Here is a 19765-nt window from a genome sequence, read left to right on the forward strand (position 1 = left end):
AAATGTTGTCAGTAGTTTATAGAATAAAACAAAATTGTTCATTTTATCCAAACACATACAAGTAAAACCTGAAAAACTGATAGTTTTGCAGTGGTCTCTTCATTTTCCCCAGAGCCGTATATCAAGGTATGGTCATGAAAATCACAGAATAAAAACTAAGAGATTGCAGAAGATGTTTTGTTATTACTTTATTAATTATTATTATTATTATCATTATTATTCAAGTTTAGATGTAACAGACATCTTTGCCATCTTTGTTGATTTTTTTGCATGTAAAACCTACAACACAAAAACGTAAAGGTGGTAGCAGAAAAAACAAAATAAAGAAACAAATCATCTAAACCCATCTTCTACGCAATAAAGTGTAAAAACAAGAATCAACATTCTAAAAATGATGGTTAAAACATTTACAAAAACATTTGCCTTTTTTGCCATGTCCGTGTCCACACTGGTTTACTGGCATCTTCTTGGCACAGATCATTCTTTCTGTCCATGGTGTTTCTTTGTCTTGTCCTCCTTATAGGCATGTTCACTCCTGCTAATTATTTTTGCAGTACCTGTGTATAGCATGCTAATAACACATTTAACAGTATCCTCTTTCTTCCTTGGCAATAAAACAGAATAATTGAAGTGCAAGCGTTAACATATTTCAAATTAAAACTTCGCAAATTGAACACAAAAATAAAAATTGTTCCTTATGTTATTCGGTATCATATGATAAATGCACCTGTGAATTTATTACTAATATTACAGTTTTTTGTTTTCCGAGAGGCATTTGCAGTAAAGCAGCATTGTAAGGCTATGTTGAGTTCATCGCTACTTCACACAAATCCTTGTTTGTGAATCCCAGGCAGACTCTCGTTTCGTTCCCCGCTGCTCATGTATAAATAAGTATGTGTATCTAAGGATGGACAGTTTAGATTGAACTCATGCTAGACGCAGCAGCAGCAATGGGTGGACGTACACAGTACGCACACACGAGAGAGAAAGAGAGCGAGAGGACAGAGAGAGAAACAGGTTTTAGGGGGAGTGTTTTAGAGGCTAAATACGTTGTCTACAAGCAAAATACAAACAAGCTACAGAGGGGTAATGTTGCTGTGTGATATCTGTGTGGAAGTAGTATTTGTTTTGTCGCTCAAATGGTATTAATCCATCTACATCCTGTCAATTACTTGGATGAGTTATACAACAGCTGATTTGATGGGAAAAGCATTCAACACTGTTGTTATTCAATGACTTATTTCCGTCAAAAGGCACCTGTTTCACCTGTCTATGGAACAAGTAGAAATTCATGCTATGTTCAAATTAAGTCCTTGAAAATAAGACTTACTAAAAACCAAATATTAGAGTATTATGTCAATTTCAATTTAATAGAGATACAAAAAATTGGGCCTTGTGTACGATATAGTCAGTTGAAATACCTGGACAGGAAAACCCATGATGTCCAAAGCTATAATGCTCACAGAACATGATTTATGACCAAGCTACATCAGCTTCTCTTAAAAAAAATACATACAGGATGAACAAAGTCCAATACAGAGCATTTGTAGACTATAAAGCATTACAATGTGTATGAGGAGGAGCATACAAAGAAAGAAAGACATGGAATGGATAGTGCCTCTCTGTGGCATTCAAACAAACAGAAAAAAATACTTTGACTCCATTTCATCTCCCATTCAACCTTCTGACAAAAGGCCTCTGTTTTTTTAACGTGATCTATCGTCCTGTCCTCATGAGAGAAAAATACTAAGAATTGCAGGCATTTTGCTTCATTACCTTGTTTGCTACATTTGCAAATGTAAACAGTTTTGCAGAGCCAAGCTCGTGGCCCTTTACTCAAATGGAAAGTCAATGTTGCATATCAACATACCAGGTAGAAAATACTTTGTACAATATATCAGGCACTGATATTATGCATTTTTCATATTAACAACATAGAAAAAAAATATGTATTTATTATTTTATTTCCTTCCCAAATGTCTTTAGTGATATAAGGTTTGCATCCTAGCAACTTAAAATGTCTAGGGGAAATTCTGTGACAATAGTTTTCCAAAAATAAACTAACAAAAAACGAGCTGTAGCCATAACTAAAATACATTAAAACATAAGACACTTAGATGGATGTTAAGCAGAGACCAATGCGACTGAAACCACTGCAGGCTATGTTTCTAAATCAGCCACGTGCGTTCCCTGAGGACGTTTATTTGAGGACAATCCAATCATTAGTCATCGCTCTGCCCATCCATCGGGGATGAGATTATGACAGACGACTGACATTTCCCATTTCCTCACTTTACATATCAATTCACACATCCTCATTCTGTACGGAACATTGAATCAACCAGGTAAGAGAACATTGATGAGTAGCACAACCAACCCACTGAATAATAAACCAATCCCAAAAACTCGTAGATGTACCTTGTTGTTTACTGAACTGCCTTGACAAAGTAACACTTCTGAAGAAAAAAATTAACAATAGCAAAAAAAACAAAAAACACTAAAATAAGCGGCTACTTGTGGTACCATTTTCCTCAGAAGCGTTTCCTTTACAACAAAAAAAGAAAATAGCAAATCACTTTTTCTGTATTAAGTCCAATATAAATGTTTAAATGATATTAGTTCCCTACACTGGCAGCGGAGGCACAGAAGCTATCATGGCACATTTAGCAAAAAGTCTCATTCAATCATTACAGTACGTTGTTTTTGTCCGTAGAGTTCTTTTTCATACTGCTATGCTTGTGCTAGAATTCCAAGTCTGTGGGGGGCACCAAAATCACACAGAGTCCATTGGAGCATCGGCCTTAGTCTCAGCTTCGACGGTGGGCCGGTGAAGCCCTCGTTGTATGTGTGTGGTGAAGTCATACTTGTCTGCGCAGGAGTGCAGGCAGATGCTGCACTGGAAGGGCCCTCCGTCGGCGTGGCAGCTCATGTGTAGGGCGTACATCACCTCATCCAGGAAGACGATGCCACAGTGGATGCACTTGCAGGTCAGCTCGTCCTGCGTGCTCTGGTCCACCCTCTCCGGCTTAGCTGCAACGGCTGGGGGAGGAGGAGCTGGCTGGGGCGATGGCCCCTCTTCTACTTCCTCCTTCTCCTCTCCTCGCTCATGCTGCTCTCTCTCTTTCTCTTTCTCCTTCTCTACTGGGGGGACAGTGGGCATGGCCCGTGTGTCGGCGCTGCTAATCCTCTCCTTGGCAGCGGCGGTGGAGCCGTTGGCGGTGGGGGCCGGTTTGGAATGTTTGATGGCCAGGTCGAGAGGGATGTCACTCTCGGGGCCGGCGGGGGGTGGGGAAGGGAAGTGTGAGGGCAGGCTGAAGGTGGAGTAAGGCACAAAGCTTTGGCAAGGGTTGGGCAGACCAGGCATGTGGCCTAGGTAGTGTGGGTTGCCCGGCACAGACATTTTATACTTAGTCCAGAAGCGCAGCCAGTCGGCCTCGCTCTGCAGGTCGTTGTGGATAAAGGGCAGGCTGAAGAATGGGTACTGGTACTTCTCGATGGGGCTGCCTGGTGGCGAGTAGCTAGCCTGTTTGGAAGGGCGCATGTACTTCTCGATGGGGCTACCCCTCTCGGAGGCCGAGCCGCCTTTCCCCTCCGAGCCCATGTGATGGACCCCGGCTGAGCCCACCCCGTTCCCCTCCGCCCCTCCCTCCGCAGGGTTCTTGTTGTGTATGTGCAAAGGAGGCATACGCTTGTGGATCTCTAGGGTCTGGCTGACCAGGAAGGCATGGGTGGAGCGAGGGCTGGGGTGGCCCTTAGCCCCAGAGGAGCCGTAGGCCTCGTACTTGCCCAGGGCGTTCGGGGGCTCCCCTCCGCGAGGAACGGGCCCTCCGTCTGAGCCTGGCCCATCCTCTCCTGGTCGACGCTCCAGGGGACTGCCATTAAGGCGCTCCTCGCTGTTGATCCGCTGCTGCTTGGAGCCCACAGGTTCGGAGGGCAGAGGGTCGGGGTTGAGGCGCTTCCGCGTGCGTCTGCGGATGATCTGCTCACCGTTGTTCTGCTTGATGATGTTCAGCGGCCGTGGAGTCTGGTGAGAGACAGATATACATTTGATTTATTTATGTAGTGAGCCATACATAAAAAATGTAGCTAAAGATGTCCCTAAATAAGAAAAGCGATCAGCTAAGCAATTTGATAGTAGGTGTAATTACACAACATATTACGCCACTAAAATGATCACAGAATTACTGCAATATAAAAAGCATCAGGACTCGGCGAGTTAGGCTCTAGTCAGTGTAGCTTAATCCTGATAGTGACAGCTCCTTTTTCCTCCACTGCTCCCCCTCTAACCCACATCCTCCCTCTGTAACCCGCCTGCACCCTCTGCTCCCCAGCCGTCACCCAGTCACAGCTGGGCAGACAGGAGACACGAGCGCCTGACCTCCATCTAGCGTTGCCACACAGACAGGCCTTGCCCCAGGGCAGCTCACATTGCTTATTAGAGCCCAATAAGGGGATAAGACCTCCTGTAAATACTGCAGGAGTGTTGGTGTATTGCAGATGGCATGCAACCTTTTAAATGGTAACACATTTACCGCAAGATCCACAAAATAATGGATGTAGCCTACAGTATTCTCTCATTACCTGGCCAATTCATATTTGTAGCCACCAGGCAAATAGTAATCCTTAAATTCAGTGATTACAATTGCAATATATTTTTCCGAGCGTCAAGCTTAAGGTCATCACTTATTCATAATTTCTGTGTTTGCGTGTGATATGACATCCCTCAAGCATTGACTTGAAAATACAGAGACATCTAATATAATTCGGGAAATTGAAGCAAGAATTCTGTCAGTCTACCTTTAGGACACGTTTGAAACGGAGGAGCAAAATGAACGTTCTTGCCCTCATTTATCATCCAGGTCTTTCCTTTCTTTCCTGTTCTGTTCCTTTCTTTTTTCCTCTCCTTCATGTCATTCTGCCACAGGTACAGTCTGGCAATCACAGCCAACTCCTGCCGGTGACACTTAACACGGCAATGCCGACGGATACGTTTTTATTAAAACGTTTCACCCGCTTTCCATTGAAATTTCCCAGAAATAACTGGGAGCCCAAACTAATAGGTGCATGGAAAAAAACTAAAACAGAGGTGTGGCCATTTTTATTCCATCGATTTGCTCCCTACACATACTGTATATGCATACGGCCAGCGAAGAAATGTCCAGAAGAGAATCTGAATAAAAGGGATCAGATTGACCCTATTGCAGACTGACTTATAGGTGTGAAAAGTCCCTGAGGAATCAATTCCACACCGTACCGCTGCCTACCTCCTTATCTTTGTGATAGAGAATCCGTTGACATGTTCCCGGGGAACGGAAACCAATCAAAAAAAGGGGGGAGACATGAAAAAAGAGGAAAGAAAGGTTTGATGGCACAGGTTGATAGGAAGAAGGGAAATGAACTTTTTAAGGCTAGAACACTCTTAGCACCTTTTTTCTATCTAGAACCTTTAATGATTATTCGGCTGTCCCGATAGGAGAACCCTTTGAAGAACCCCTTTTGGTTCAACGTAGAACCCTTTTGGGTTCCATGAAGAATCCTTCCCACAGAAGGTTCTACATGGAAACCAAAAAGGTTTCTACCAGGAACCAAAAAAGGGTTCTCCAATGGGGACAGCCGAAGAACCCTTTTGTAACGCCTTTTTTCTAAGAGCGTACAGATGTATGATTTTAATTTGATCACTCTGTGGTTGCTGATAATTTTCCTGCATAGCAGGAAATGCAAACATATGTTTTATTTAAGGTTTAAAAAGGCTTCTAAAGTTTGTAATTTCCACTTTAAAATGTCAAACTTGATATGTATCAACCCCTACAACAAATGTCATGAATTATAATCCACATAATAATTCACATTTCCTGTTGCTGCAGGATTCATTTCCTGCTGTAGCAAATTGTCTCAAATTAAGATCCAACATTTCCCCCTCCTTCCCCCTCAATGAAAGTACGGCTATTTATTCAGAAACATGTAGGCCCTACACCAGCGGTCACCAACCGGTCGATCGCAATCTTCAAGGCATTCCTCGGCGATCACAAAGCTGTAGAAAAGCCAATGATAACGCCTCGATCCCACCTATAGCGTCATTTCATTTTGGTACAACAGATGGAACGCTGCATTTCCCTTGCAGCATTGGGTTGCAGAGGCAGTTGCTGGCCAATTAAAAAAGTCAAATCACCGTGCCTACAGCTACCATGAGTGAGCCTAAGTGAGATTTCATAACTTTTAAAACCATGACAAGAGAGAGACTGTCAAAGAATACTGCAAAAAGCTGCTGTTTTTATGAGTGAGATCATGTCTAAGTTTTGATTCAACACTATTTTTATTCAACACTATTACAAAACATAAAACGCGCTTCTCCCTACTTCCACTCAAGATGTAGTTGCAATGAATGGGAAGCCAAGTGTATCGGTAGCCCTGCATTTGTATTATAATTAGCAGCTTGTGTTGTCTATTTTAATATCGACTAATATTTTACTTTCTCTGGTCATAGGAACAACATGAATTTGTGCATAAGGCGAATGCGGTGCGACTCGAGTTTCGCCATCAGGTGGAAGATGGTGGCCCCTCTCTTTGGTTAGTCTCACCGGAGGAAAGGAAGGAGAGAGCAGGGGCCGTGAGAGGCGGAACCTCTGCTGCTTTCTCCCTCCTTCCACTGAGTCTAACTCCATGTTCAAAACAACTGGGAACTCTGGAAAAAAACAAGATCCAACTGGGAAAAATCATTTTGAACGGTCATCCAACTCGGAATTATTAGCAAATTATTACATTTTATGCTCAGCTGTGCCCTATGCTACACCAACTGATCAAAGCTTGAGTTTGAAGTATAATATGGTCTGGGAAGAACAATATTGGCAGCCCAGGCATATAGCCAATATGCTGTGATAATGTATTAGGCCCACTGCACAAACCTCATTCCTATAGAACTGTTTTTATTAGGTTACATTTTTTAAGTCATGTTTTAAAATAAATCTGAGCGGTAGATCTCGGCTTGCTCTTTGACTGCGAAAGTGATCTGGACTCAGAAATGTTTGGTGACCTTTCACCCAACACTCTGGCTCTGGCTCCATGAAAGGAGAAGGGAAATAGTATTTTCCAGGAACAGTTGTATCAGTCATACACATCTTCCATTGCTCTATTACAACACTTAATTCCCTACGGTGAATGAAAGCAGTGGAAGTTTTCCCCCTCCTCCCTCTCTCTCTCGCTGTCTCACTCTCTCTCTTTCTCTCTCTCAGCCAGATGTCAAGACTGTCTGTCTAGAGCAGCAGGAGAGGAGAAGCAGAGGATGATTCAGACCAGAAGAAAGAGTGCCCTCTGCTGACTGGAACATTCTGAAACCATGTAGCCATGGAGGCTCCTTCCTCGTGTGTCCTCCCTTCTCTCTCTCTCTCTCTCTCTCTCTCTCTCTCTCTATCTGTCTCTCTCACTCCATTGCTCTCTCTCTCTCTCTCTCTCTCACTCTCTCTCTCTGCTTTCTTTCAATCTTGTTTTCTCTTTCTCATGTTCTGTCTCTCTCTCTTTATCTCTATCTTTATCTGTCACTTTCTGTCTCTCTCTCTTCATCTCTCTCTCTTTTCTCTCTCTTTCGCTCTCTTTCTGTCTCTCTCTCTCTAGCTCTCTTTTGATCTCTCTCTCTCTCTCTTTATCACTCTCTCTGTCTCTTTCTCTCTCTCTTTCCTTCCTAAAAAGTTACAGACACACAAAAATCATACCCCCAAGACATGCTAAGTTCTCACCATTACAATAACAGGGGAAGTTAGCATTCTTTGGGCTACTTTAATGCACATTTAAGTGAATTTGTCCCAATATTAAGTGAATTTGTCCCCCCTAAAATGGAGGGACAAAAAGTGCTGTAATTTCTAAACGGCCCACCCGATATGATTGAAAATACCCTCAAATTAAAGCGGATAGTCTGCAATGTAAACTCATTGTCATTGTATCATTTCAAATCCAAAGTCCTGGAGTACAGAGTCAAATCAACAAAAAATGTGTCACTGTCCCAATACTTTTGGAGCTCGCTGTATGCTAAGGGCATTTTCTGCAGACAGATCAAAGCTTAACTTCTTGGTGACAGGGGGGCAGTATTGAGTAGCTTGGATTAATAAGGTGCCCAGAGTAAACTGCCTGCTACTCTGTCCCAGATGTTAATATATGCATATTATTATTAGTATTGGATAGAAAACACTCTGAAGTTTCTAAAACTGTTTGAATGATGTCTGTGACTATAACAGAACTCACATGGCAGGTGAAAACCTGAGAAAAATCCAACCAGGAAGTGGGAAATCTGAGGTTTGTAGTCTTTCAACTCTTTGCCATTCCAATATACAGTGTAAATGGGGTCATATTGCACTTCCGAAGGCTTCCACTAGATGTCAACAGTCTTTAGAACATTGTTTCAGGCTTATACTGTGAAGGGGGGCTGAATGAGAGGGGATTGAGCCAGGTATCTGGCAGAGTGCCACAGGCTCGTGACGCGCGGTCACAAGAGAGTTAGCTCTCGTTCCATTGCTTTTCTACGGACATAGGAATTCTCCGGTTGGAACATTATTGAAGATTTATGTTGAAAACATCCTTAAGATTGATTCTATACTTAGTTTGACAAGTTTCTACGGGCTGTAGCGGAACTTTTTGAACTTTTCGTCCGACGTTTGGCTGGATCTGAACGAGTGTTTGGATTTGTTTACCAAACGCCTTAACAAAAGAAGCTATTTGGGCATAAATTATGAACTTTATCGAACAAATAAAACATTTATTGTGGAACTGGGATTCCTGGGAGTGCATTCTGATGAAGATCATCAAAGGTAGGTGAATATTTATAATGCTATTTCTGACTAATGTTGACTACACAATATGGCGGATATCTTTTTGGCTGCTTTGTTGTCTGAGCGCTGTACTCAGATTATTGCATGGTTTGCTTTCCGTAAAGTTTTTTTTAAATCTGACACAGCGGTTGCATTAACCTGTGAAGGTATAGGGGACAGAAAATTTTCATTTTCACTTTTGGATAAATAGCGTGCCCAATTTCAACTTCCTGCTACTCATGCCAGGAATATAAGATATGCATATTATTAGTAGATGTGGATAGAGAACGCTCTGAAGTTTCTAAAACTGTTTGAATCATGTCTGTGAGTATAACAGAACTTATGTAGCAGGCAAAACCCAGAGGAATAACCTCAACCAAATTCCAAAGTCTGGGGACATCCAGTGGAAGCGGTAGGACTAACTGTTTTTTTTTACTCTGACTGTTCCCTGAGATGTCTTTGCCATGGGATATTTCTTAGGAACCTGTTTTCAGTTCCTACTGCTTCCACTGGATGTCACCAGTCTTTGGAATTTGGTTGAGGTTATTCATTTGTGCAATGAAGAAGAAGCACATCCAGGAACAACGTTACACTATTGAGAGTTGCGCAATACGTAAAAAGGAGCATGGTTTGTTTACTTCCTCTATTGAAAACAGATTGTGCCGTCTACAATTTGATCGATTATTAACGTTTAAAAATAACTAAAGTTGTATTACAAAAGTAGTTTGAAATATTTTGGGAAAGTTTATAGGCAACTTTTGAAATATTTTGTAGTGACCTTGCGTTTTTTGGAAGCTGTTTTTTTCTGGATCAAACACGTCAAATAAATGGACATTTGGTTATATATGGACGGAATTAATCGAACAAAAGGACCAATTGTGATGTTTATGGGACATATGGAGTGCCAACAAAAGAAGCTCGTCAAAGGTAATGCATGTTTTATATTTTATTTCAGCGTTTTGTGTAGCGCCTGCAGGGTTGAAATATGCTACTCTCTTTGTTGACATTGTGCTGTCATCAGATAATAGCTTCTTATGCTTTCGCCGAAAAGCATTTTTAAAATCTGACATGTTAGCTGGATTCACAATGAGTGTAGCTTTAATTGAGTATCTTACATGTGTGATTTAATGAAAGTTAGATTTTTATATCATTTTTTGAATTTGCAGCGCTGCATTTTCCCTGTTTTTTTTTCAAGTGGGACGCAACCGTCCCCTATACCATAAAAAGTTAAGGAGAAGTATATCTCTAATTCCATGTATAACACTTGTATTTTCATCAACATTTATGATGAGTATTTCTGTAAATAGATGTTGCTCTCTGCAAAATCACAGCATGTTTTAGAACTACTGAACATAACACACCAATGTAAAATGAAATTTATTTATATTAATATGCACTTTATCGAACAAAACATACATGTATTGTGTAACATGAAGTCCTATGAGTGTCATCTGATGAAGATCATCAAAGGTTAGTGATTAATTTGATTTATATTTCTGCTTTTTGTGACTCCTCTCTTTGGCTGGAAAAATGGCTGTGTTTTTCTGTGACTTGGGGGTGACCTGACATAATCGTTTGTGGTGCTTTCGCTGTAAAGCCTTTTTGAAATCAGACACTGTGGCTGGATTAACTTCTTGCTCCTACTTGAGACGCAGATGTCTCAAGTAGACACCTGGAAATGCAAATGCGCTACGCTAAATGCTAAATGTACTCGTTAAAACTCAAACGTTCATCAAAATGCACATGCAGGGTATTGAAATAAAGCTACACTCGTTGTGAACCTAGCCAACAAGTCAGATTTTTAAAATGCTTTTCGGCGAAAGCATGAGAAGCTATTATCTGATAGCATGCAACACCTCAAAATGCCTGAATGCGACGTAAACAAAGATTTAGCTTATCCGGCGCTACACAAAACGCAGAAATAAAATATAAAACATTCATTACCTTTGACGAGCTTCTTTCTTGGCACTCTTATATGCCCCATAAACATCACTATTGGGTCTTTTTTTCGTTTAAATCGGTCCATATATACCCAAAATAGCTTTCTATGGAAGCTGTGTCATTCCGAAAAAAACATTGTTTTTAAACGCTGCGTCATTTTTTTAAATTAAAAAAGTCGACGATAAACTTTCACAAAACACTTCGAAAATACTTTTGTAATCCAACTTTAGGTATTAGTAAACGTTTATAATCTATCAAAATGATTACAGGGCGATGTGTATTCAATAGCTCCTCGTCTTCGAATCAATGGCTGCCAATGTGCACATTCAAAACATCCTGGTGGAGACCGGAAGAAATTGAATCCAGTTAGTTGGATTTACCAAGAAAAAACTCCCTGCAAAATGACGACAATGGCGACATCGTGTGGAATCTGTAGGAATTGCATGCAGATCCATAATTAATTTTGTGCCCTTTTAACAACCCATGAAAGTGACGCATGGAAATTATTTTTAGCTTTCAGAGAGCAGTTTTTCTTGCGTTTTTCGATGAAACACACGATCTGTTATAGTCACAGCCGTGATTTAACCAGTTTTAGAAACTTCAGAGTGTTTTCTATCCACACATACTAATCATATGCATATACTATATTCCTGGCATGAGTAGCAGGACGCTGAAAAGTTGCACGATTTTTAACAGAATGTTCGAAAAAGGAAGGGGTAGACTTTAGAGGTTAACGAGAATTGTATCTTTAAAATTGTGTAAAATACTTGTATGCTTGAGGAATTTTAATTATGAGATTTTTGTTGTTTTGAATTTGGCGCCCTGCACTTTCACTGGCTGTTGGCGAGGTGGGACGCTACAGTCCCACATATCCCAAAGGTAGGGCCATGTTTAGTCAACAGTATAGACAACAGATTGACAATACAAGGCCACAGACACAGCAAGGTGGATGGAAGACACAGACAGAAGAAAGGTCATCTTCATTCTCCAACCATCTTTACCTTATGTTTCTTTCTGCAATAGTTGCCCATTATTACCTCTCTTACAGGATGTGCTGTTTCCATCCATCTAAGCAACTGTTCAACTCCAATACCTATTCATGCATGCATCTATTTCCATACTATTGCTGTGTCTGTCTAGACCGTCAGTTGTCTCCTGCTGTTTTGGCTCATCTACTACAGACAAAGGCCTACACAATACAAAAGTGTTGGCATTTCCAGACAGTACTGTACAAATGGATAAGCTTCAATAAGCTAGCTACCTTTCTCTATGCTGCCTCGCTCTTCAACAAGCTACTGCTTTCATCATAGTCTGTGTCCCAAATGGCACGCTATTTCCTATATAGTGCACTACTTTCGACCAGGGTTTTGGTGCGCCACCTCTCTCTGTCACCAGCAGCAGAACTTTTCAAAACGTCTCAGGAGACTGTTTCGAGTTCGCCATTCATTGGTTTCTGTCAGTGTGACCAACGCGGGAGTGCACTTTGGCAACTGTAAAGAGAGACAGACTCTTCAGACAGAACAAAGTAATGCTGCCACTTCGATACGTTTTTACACCCCGGAATTTGACACACACACACACACAGGGCATACGCTCCCCGCTGCCCGTCAAGTCCTATTATTAGAAGATAAAACCAGAGAGACATTTATTGTTGCAATGTGCTATGGCATAAGGAGTCCAGAACTCCATTACGGCCCACTACAGCACCGGTTTATGAGGTGCTATTATGGAATTATTTCTGTACAGCGTATAAAACTTTTATTCAAAAGTATAAAAATACTACTGCCATTGGCCGATGAACACGCCTGCAGATGAAAACGTCTTCATCACTGATTAATTGCAGCCACCAAAGGACCTCTTAAAAGACAAGCGATGGTGATGTTCTGTTAAACGAGGCCCTCGCTACACTGCTGCAACATCCAGGTGGTTTCCGGTGAGGACTGAACGAACAAGCGCACATGTGGCTATCATGAATCAGTCCCCACTGGGAGGATGGGAGGAACGCTCGCCATTGCCAAGAACAAACAAACAATCTCAGGAAAACAGAGAATCTAGACTCGGAGTGTTGAGCGGACGGATGGGGAACCCGGCGGACTTGGAATCCCCTCCTCTCCATATCATTTGTTAGCAGCTAGTGGAGCAGGAAGAGTTACGTATACAACCCTACCTGATGGTCAACTGAAGTCTACCTCCTCACTAACAACTAGCAAGGAGCGTTAACAACTAACACATAAACAAGCCCAAACTACAGGCCAGTTCCTCCACTGTAGAGTCTACCTCCTCACTAACAACTAGCAAGGAGCGCTAACAACTAACTCATAAACAAGCCCAAACAACAGGCCAGTTCCTCCACTGTAGAGTCTACCTCCTCTCTAACAACTAGCAAGGAGCGCTAACAACTAACACATAAACAAGCCCAAACAACAGGCCAGTTCCTCCACCGTAGAGTCTACCTCCTCTCTAACAACTAGCAAGAAGCGCTAACAACTAACACATAAACAAGCCCAAACAACAGTCCAGTTGCAGCATGCAGGTCCAGAGGCACACAAAAGTAACAGATTATGAGTATCACTACGTCCCCAATGGCCCCCTATTCTTTTCATAGTGCACTACTACCCATAGGGCTCTGATCAAAGGTAGTGCACTATATAGGGAATAGGGTGCAATTGGGGATATAAGGGAGTCAACCACAATCATTTTCATCATGTCTGAAGGTGGATCAATATAACACCAACTTAACAGTGCATCATAAGAGAAAAAGAGGACGAAGATACAAACTTCCACTAGTGCACAAACATAATTGTATGGATTTCTACATAATAACAACTAATATCAGACGTTTTTCAATGTATGCTTTAAGTTTAAGCATGCACTACAATATAAATGATATATGATACCCAAAGAAACTGTCTTTCATAACACAAAACCCCAGCTGGTTCAAGCTACCTACAGGGAGTCATCAGTTTAAGTTTCAGTTTGAAGTTTTACTAGTCATATGTATGGGAATAAGCATGGTATACAGTACATCATCCAACGAAATACTTACTCTCAGGTTCCTTCATGACAATGCAAGAACAATAAGAAATAATCAAATATATGAATACGAGCATAAAGTAAATGGCTCAGTAGAATAGAACAAGCATTTTAGTAGAATATAATAAACATTTTATCTAACCTAACAAGAGTCAGGGGAGTGTGTGATCTTAGGAAAAGCTCCCTCTCGCTCTCTCACCCAATTCCTCTCTCTCTCTCTCTCTCTTTTCTTCTCTGTCTTTCCCTCACCTCTCTCCTTCCGTCTCATTCTCTCTCTGTCTCTCTTTCTCTGACTGTGGTAGGCCTGGTCTGCTGGACTGGAGCTGGTTTAGACCACCAGGTGGCCTGGCCAGTGAAAGGGCCTCTTGTAGCAAGGCTCTCTGGAGCCTGGCTCTCTCTTTCTCTCCCTCTCTGGCCCAGTCGACCACACCGACTCAGGGAGCCTCCTGTGTAGGTCCCCCCCACCACCCAGGCAGCCGGCCCAGTCGCCTTCAGGCATGCAACACGGCCTAGAATATGCACTATACACGGGACTGGCGGACTCTGTGGACTCTAACCCAGTCGTAACCGAATTACCAAGATTAAACATAAAAATGTTAACGTTGAGTGACGTGCGGAGACAAAGGCCTCCTTGTTTCCGAGGGGTAATTCCTCACATGATGTCACATTTGCCTACCCATATGTTTGCCCAGACACTATTTCATTTCAAAGAGCATTGAGAAGTACGTCTTGGAAGGTTCCAGCCCAGGCCGTGGTGGTTTACTCACCAGAGAGAAAAAAAAATACAGTTTGTGTATTAAAAACCAACATTTCATTCTGAAAGAGGTATAGGGCCTGTGGCCTGTGAACTAAATCCAGTTGTAAAATCCTCAATGATTGAGAACATTGACCTATTTCAGGATAACATGTGGAAGTCTGTTACACAATGGCAATCTCCCCATATCTACAGAATTATAATGATAACAATCCCATTCGGGATGTGCATCTTTCCCTTTCAAGACGATTAGATACATGGGCTCTAATACGATACATGAACGATACTTTTAGTTTGAAATGATTCGGTGCGATTCGGTATGATTAGAGAATGAATCAATGTGATTTGGTTCGATGCGATTCGGTGTGATTAGAGAATGAATTGATGCGATTCGGTATGATTAGAGAATGAATCGATGCGATTTGGTTCGATGCGATTCAGTATGATTAGAGAATGAATCGATGCGATTTGGTTCGATGCGATTCAGTATGATTAGAGAATGAATCGATGCGATTTGGTTCGATGCGATTCGGTATGATTAGATAATGAATCGATGTGATTTGGTTCGATGCGATTCGATGCACTAACATTTGTTGTTTAAACACTAATTTTCCATCCTAAAATACATCTGCTGCTGATGGAGCTCATGAGCCGTGTGTGTGTGTGTGTGTGTGTGTGTGTGTGTGTGTGTGTGTGTGTGTGTGTGTGTGTGTGTGTGTGTGTGTGTGTGTGTGTGTGTGTGTGTGTGTGTGTGTGTGTGTGAATGATGTATGTCTATAGTGTATGTCAGGGGTCATCAACTAGATTCTGCTGCGGGCCGATTTTTGGGTGAGCAGATGTTCAGGGGGCTGGAACATAATTACAGATAATTTGTAGACTGCAAATTGACTGCAAGAAGCCCAAACAGATATAGTATTTGACTAAAACAGAATAATTTCACACCTTGTTTACATTGGTATCCAATCACACTCTCTATTATGCGAGGGAATACTTTGGAACAGATTTGTAAAAAATGTATCCGTTGGAGCTGATTTGCTGGTGTGTTTAGTCTTTTATGTCCAACAACAAAAAAATTATGATAATAATAATTGTGGGGGCAAATAAAATCACCTGTGGGGCAAAGTTGGGAACCCTGGTGTATGTACTGTGTCTGTGTGTAAATGGTGTATGTCTTTGGTGTAGGTACTATGTAGGTTCCTGATCAGAGCCATAAGTGAGACTAGGCATCTACTGTCACCACTATCTGATAAGGGGGAGAATGTAGCCTATGTTTTTTTGTCCCCCAACTTTGGTTCTGAAATCACCTTCACCCACTAATTGTTTTTTGCAGATTAAGCTTTTACTGCAGTGGGCTAAATCAGAGTAACACAGAGTGTTCTTGGTAGTCTTAAACACATCTACTTTGAAACAAAAGTGTACACCTTTATTTATTTTTATTTTTATTTAACCTTTATTTAACTAGGCACCTTACTGTACCATGTCAGATATACACTGAGGGTACAAAACATTAGGAACACCTTTCTTATTTTGAGTTTCACTCCCCATTTTGCCCTCAGATCAGCCTCAATTCATTGGGGCATGGACTCTGAGCAAGGCAGTTAACCCACTGTTCCCCGGGCGCCGAAGACGTGTATGTCGATTATGGCAGCCCCCCGTACCTCTCTGTTTCAGAGGTTGGGTTGGGTTAAATGAGGAAGATGCATTCAGTTGTACAACTGACTAGGTATCCCCCTTTCCCTTTCCTTTCTACAAGGTGTCGAAAGCATCCATCCACAGGGATGCTGGCCCATGTTGACTCCAATGCTTCCCACAGTTGTGTCAAGTTTGCTGGATGTCCTTTGGGTGGTGGGCCATTCTTGATACACAAGGGAAACTGTTGAGCATGAAAAATCCAGCAGCATTGCAGTTGTTGACACACTCAAACCGGTGTGCCTGTCACCTACTATCATACCCCTTTCAAATCTTTTGTCTTGCCCATTCACCCTCTGAATGGCACACATACACAATCCATGTCTCAATTGTCTCAAGGCTTAAAAATCCTTCTTTAACCTGTCTCCTCCCCTTCATCTACACTGATTGAAGTGGATTTAACAAGTGACATCAATAAGGGCTTTCACCTGGATTCACCTAGTCAGTCTATGTTATGGAAAGAGCAGGTGTTCCTAATGTAGAGTTAGAGTTTTTATCCCAATATTACACTTTATATACATCACAGAAGACTGAAATATAATAAAACCGTTTGACATAGAAACACCAGATTTTTTATATATATATATTTTTTACAATGTTTATTAATTATGAAATTATGAAAAATATGAAAACCGTTCCACCCATGAGGCCAGTAGAGGGCAATTTGGTCATTTGAGCTAGTAATGTATCAATATTTATTGATTACAAATTAGCTATGACATAGCCAATGAATATATAGCACATCTTTGGATTTCACCCCTATCTCAAAATCTAATGGTTTTGACCGTTTGGATGTTTTAAGTGAGCTTCTTTTCTACTCTCGCTTCGGCCATGCAGTGCACCTCGCAAAGTTATTGCTGTCCCCGTTATGAAATTATCAACTTTACCCTGTATATCTAAAAATGACCATATACACTGATTGTTTAAAGAAAAACTACCAAAACTATTGGTGAACTATCAGCATGGACAAAGTATGAACGTAAACAATCTAAATGAAATCTATTGTAAGCCCCGTTTAGCAGGCATAGCCAGAGGAGAGTTGTGTCTCCGGTAGCTTACTTTAATTCTGGTAAAACACCATTTTCAACAGTGCGTAGATAACAATAATCTAGCCAACTACATAGATTGTCACTTAACTAATGAAGCCTAATATCACACAAGCCATTTAAGCATTTGAATGCTGTAGGTGCAGATGTGCAAGATTACGGCTATTTGGCGTCGGTCAGCGTGCGAATCTGGGCCACCGATATTCCCAAAATGACTTTTAGATCAATGAGGCTTAGTTCGACACTGAAGGAGAGGACGCATCAGTTTTCAGAAGGTAGAAAGAAAGTAATTTAGTGAACTGGCAATTTGTAATGTTTTAATTGATTTTCTGACCGATGCAAGCTACATTTAGATTGGTTTGGGGTCCGTGGATCGATGCAGTCATATCTTCAAAATTTGAATTGGGGACCATGCATATCGGTGAATCGTTACATCCCTAATTCCCATCATGTTTATTTTTCTCCATCTGTGTGACACCACAAAGTGAGGTCACAGCCTTTGACTGAGAGAATGTGTGTGAACAGATATGGAGAGGGAGAAAGAGAGAGAGAGAGGAGGGGGGAGAAAGAGGGAGTAGACCTATCATACCTATGTGATGTATGAGCCTGCATGTGTGTGAGAGGAGCATGTGTGAACTTTAGGGTCAGATGTTTTGGGATCTGTGGGTAGCTAGGGAATTCTAGGCTGAGGCAGGATTACTCCCAGATCACCATTAGCAGGGCTAGGGGTGAGAGTGCATGGGGGCACCCCTTATTCCCTCCTCCCCCAGGCCCTGAGAGGAGCACCAGTCACCTGGGGAGGAAGTGGGGTGGACAGGCTAGAATGGCTACAGTGTCCTACTACCATTTACTTAACGGCTATTTTATTTTAGTGGGTGGGCTGGAATAGCAGGTTGCCCTCCTCTCCCCTCCCCCTGACACACACACACACACACACACACACACACACACACACACACACACACACACACACACACACACACACACACACACACACACACACACACACACACACACACACACACACACACACACACACACTCCTGTATTTTTCCAAGCTCCCCCCGCCAGCCTTACTGAGTGGAGCTTCTGATAGAGGCCACACGCGTTGCACACATATCCCCCGTTGGCATTCTTCCTCCACAGCGAGGTCTTGGTGGTCAGACAGTTGGCACAGAATACCCCTGAGCCTCGTCGTCTCTGAAAGCCAAATCAAAAGAGAGAGAGAGAGTCAGTCAGTCAGTCAGTGAGAAAATGGGTGCAAAGGGGAAGGTAAATATAAACAAAGAAAGAGAGAGAGAGAGAGAGAGAGAGAGAGAGAGAGAGGAGGAGAAAAAAGATTGGAGCGGAGAAACATCATATCATCATCTGGGTTCATTGTATGAGTGTGGCAGGCAGTCACACACACACACACACACACACACACACACACACACACACACACACACACACACACACACACACACACACACACACACACACACACACAAACATACACACTGCCCAATCAGAAGGTCAAGTTGGGCAGTGATAAATAGAACCCAGCTGATTCTCTCACTAATTAACTTTAGACTGATTAATGAGTCCGGTAAGATACCACTGAGTCTGAAACGACACCTGACCACTTCACTAGACAGAGATCAGCCTTAATCGCCTGCACCACTATGACAAGCTGAGGATGAGACCGTTTTAGGAGCCTAATTTTCATTCTATAATCTTCACGTGTGGCACTGATTGTGTAGGAAGCAATTCTGAGCCCATTTTCACCTGGAACCTGTTTCTAATATTTTGTCTTTACTACATTTCAATGATTTTCTTTTAACGCCCTCCTTAACCATATTATTTCAAAAAGCCTAATATTTTATTTTACCTTTATTTAACTAGGCAAGTCAGTTAAGAACAAATTCTTATTTTCAATGATGGCCTAGGAACAGTGGGTTAACTTCCTTGTTCAGTGGGAGAACAAGAGATCTTGTACCTTGTCAGGTCAGGGATTTGATCTAGCAACCTTTCGGTGACTAGTCCAACGCTCTAACCACTAGTCTACCTGCCGCCCCCTATCCTATCCTAGCGTTAAATAACAATGCGCTGACCCATAAGGCAAGTACAGAAAAGCAGTAATGTCTAAATCATTGGAGTGTCCAACCTTATCAAATGCAGAACAACATATGAACTTAACAAGTGGTCGGTCCTGCCATACATGTGATCCGCAGCGCGGCTAGCCGGCTACAATGGCATTATCTAGATTAAGGGGCCTGTAAATGCCATTGTGCCATTTATTTAACTTCCGAAATGTTGTGTAGGGAGTCATGTCCTCTTCTCGCCAGAAAAATACAATGCTCCTAATTCTCCTCTGATACATTTAGAATGGAAAGCTTTTCTACGGACATAATATTGGCTCCAAATCCAGAGAGCTTTCTTGGCAGAGAAAGGATACTTGATTCATCGGGTGTTTCACAATGTATCAGTAAAAAGTTCTGGTGAGTAGCCAGTTCCCTATAGGGTAA

At 41.9% G+C, this 19765-nt stretch overlaps 1 protein-coding gene across 1 annotated transcript in view; it reads right to left on the minus strand.

The window, feature by feature from the left end:
• Positions 1–1343: 1343 nt before the first annotated feature.
• The window catches only part of LOC139392272 (trichorhinophalangeal syndrome I), a 236161-nt gene continuing 217739 nt past the window's right edge, over positions 1344–19765 (minus strand). Inside the window, exons 6-7 of the mRNA XM_071140139.1 lie at positions 18336–18458; positions 1344–4024 (exon numbers count right to left, since the gene is read on the minus strand). Of these exons, the coding sequence (XP_070996240.1) occupies positions 2774–4024; positions 18336–18458 (1374 nt within the window). The 3' untranslated portion in view covers positions 1344–2773. The remainder of the gene's footprint in view (positions 4025–18335; positions 18459–19765) is intronic.

Source organism: Oncorhynchus clarkii, chromosome 32 (genome assembly GCF_045791955.1).
Source record: "Oncorhynchus clarkii lewisi isolate Uvic-CL-2024 chromosome 32, UVic_Ocla_1.0, whole genome shotgun sequence".
Lineage (NCBI taxonomy): Eukaryota > Metazoa > Chordata > Actinopteri > Salmoniformes > Salmonidae > Oncorhynchus > Oncorhynchus clarkii.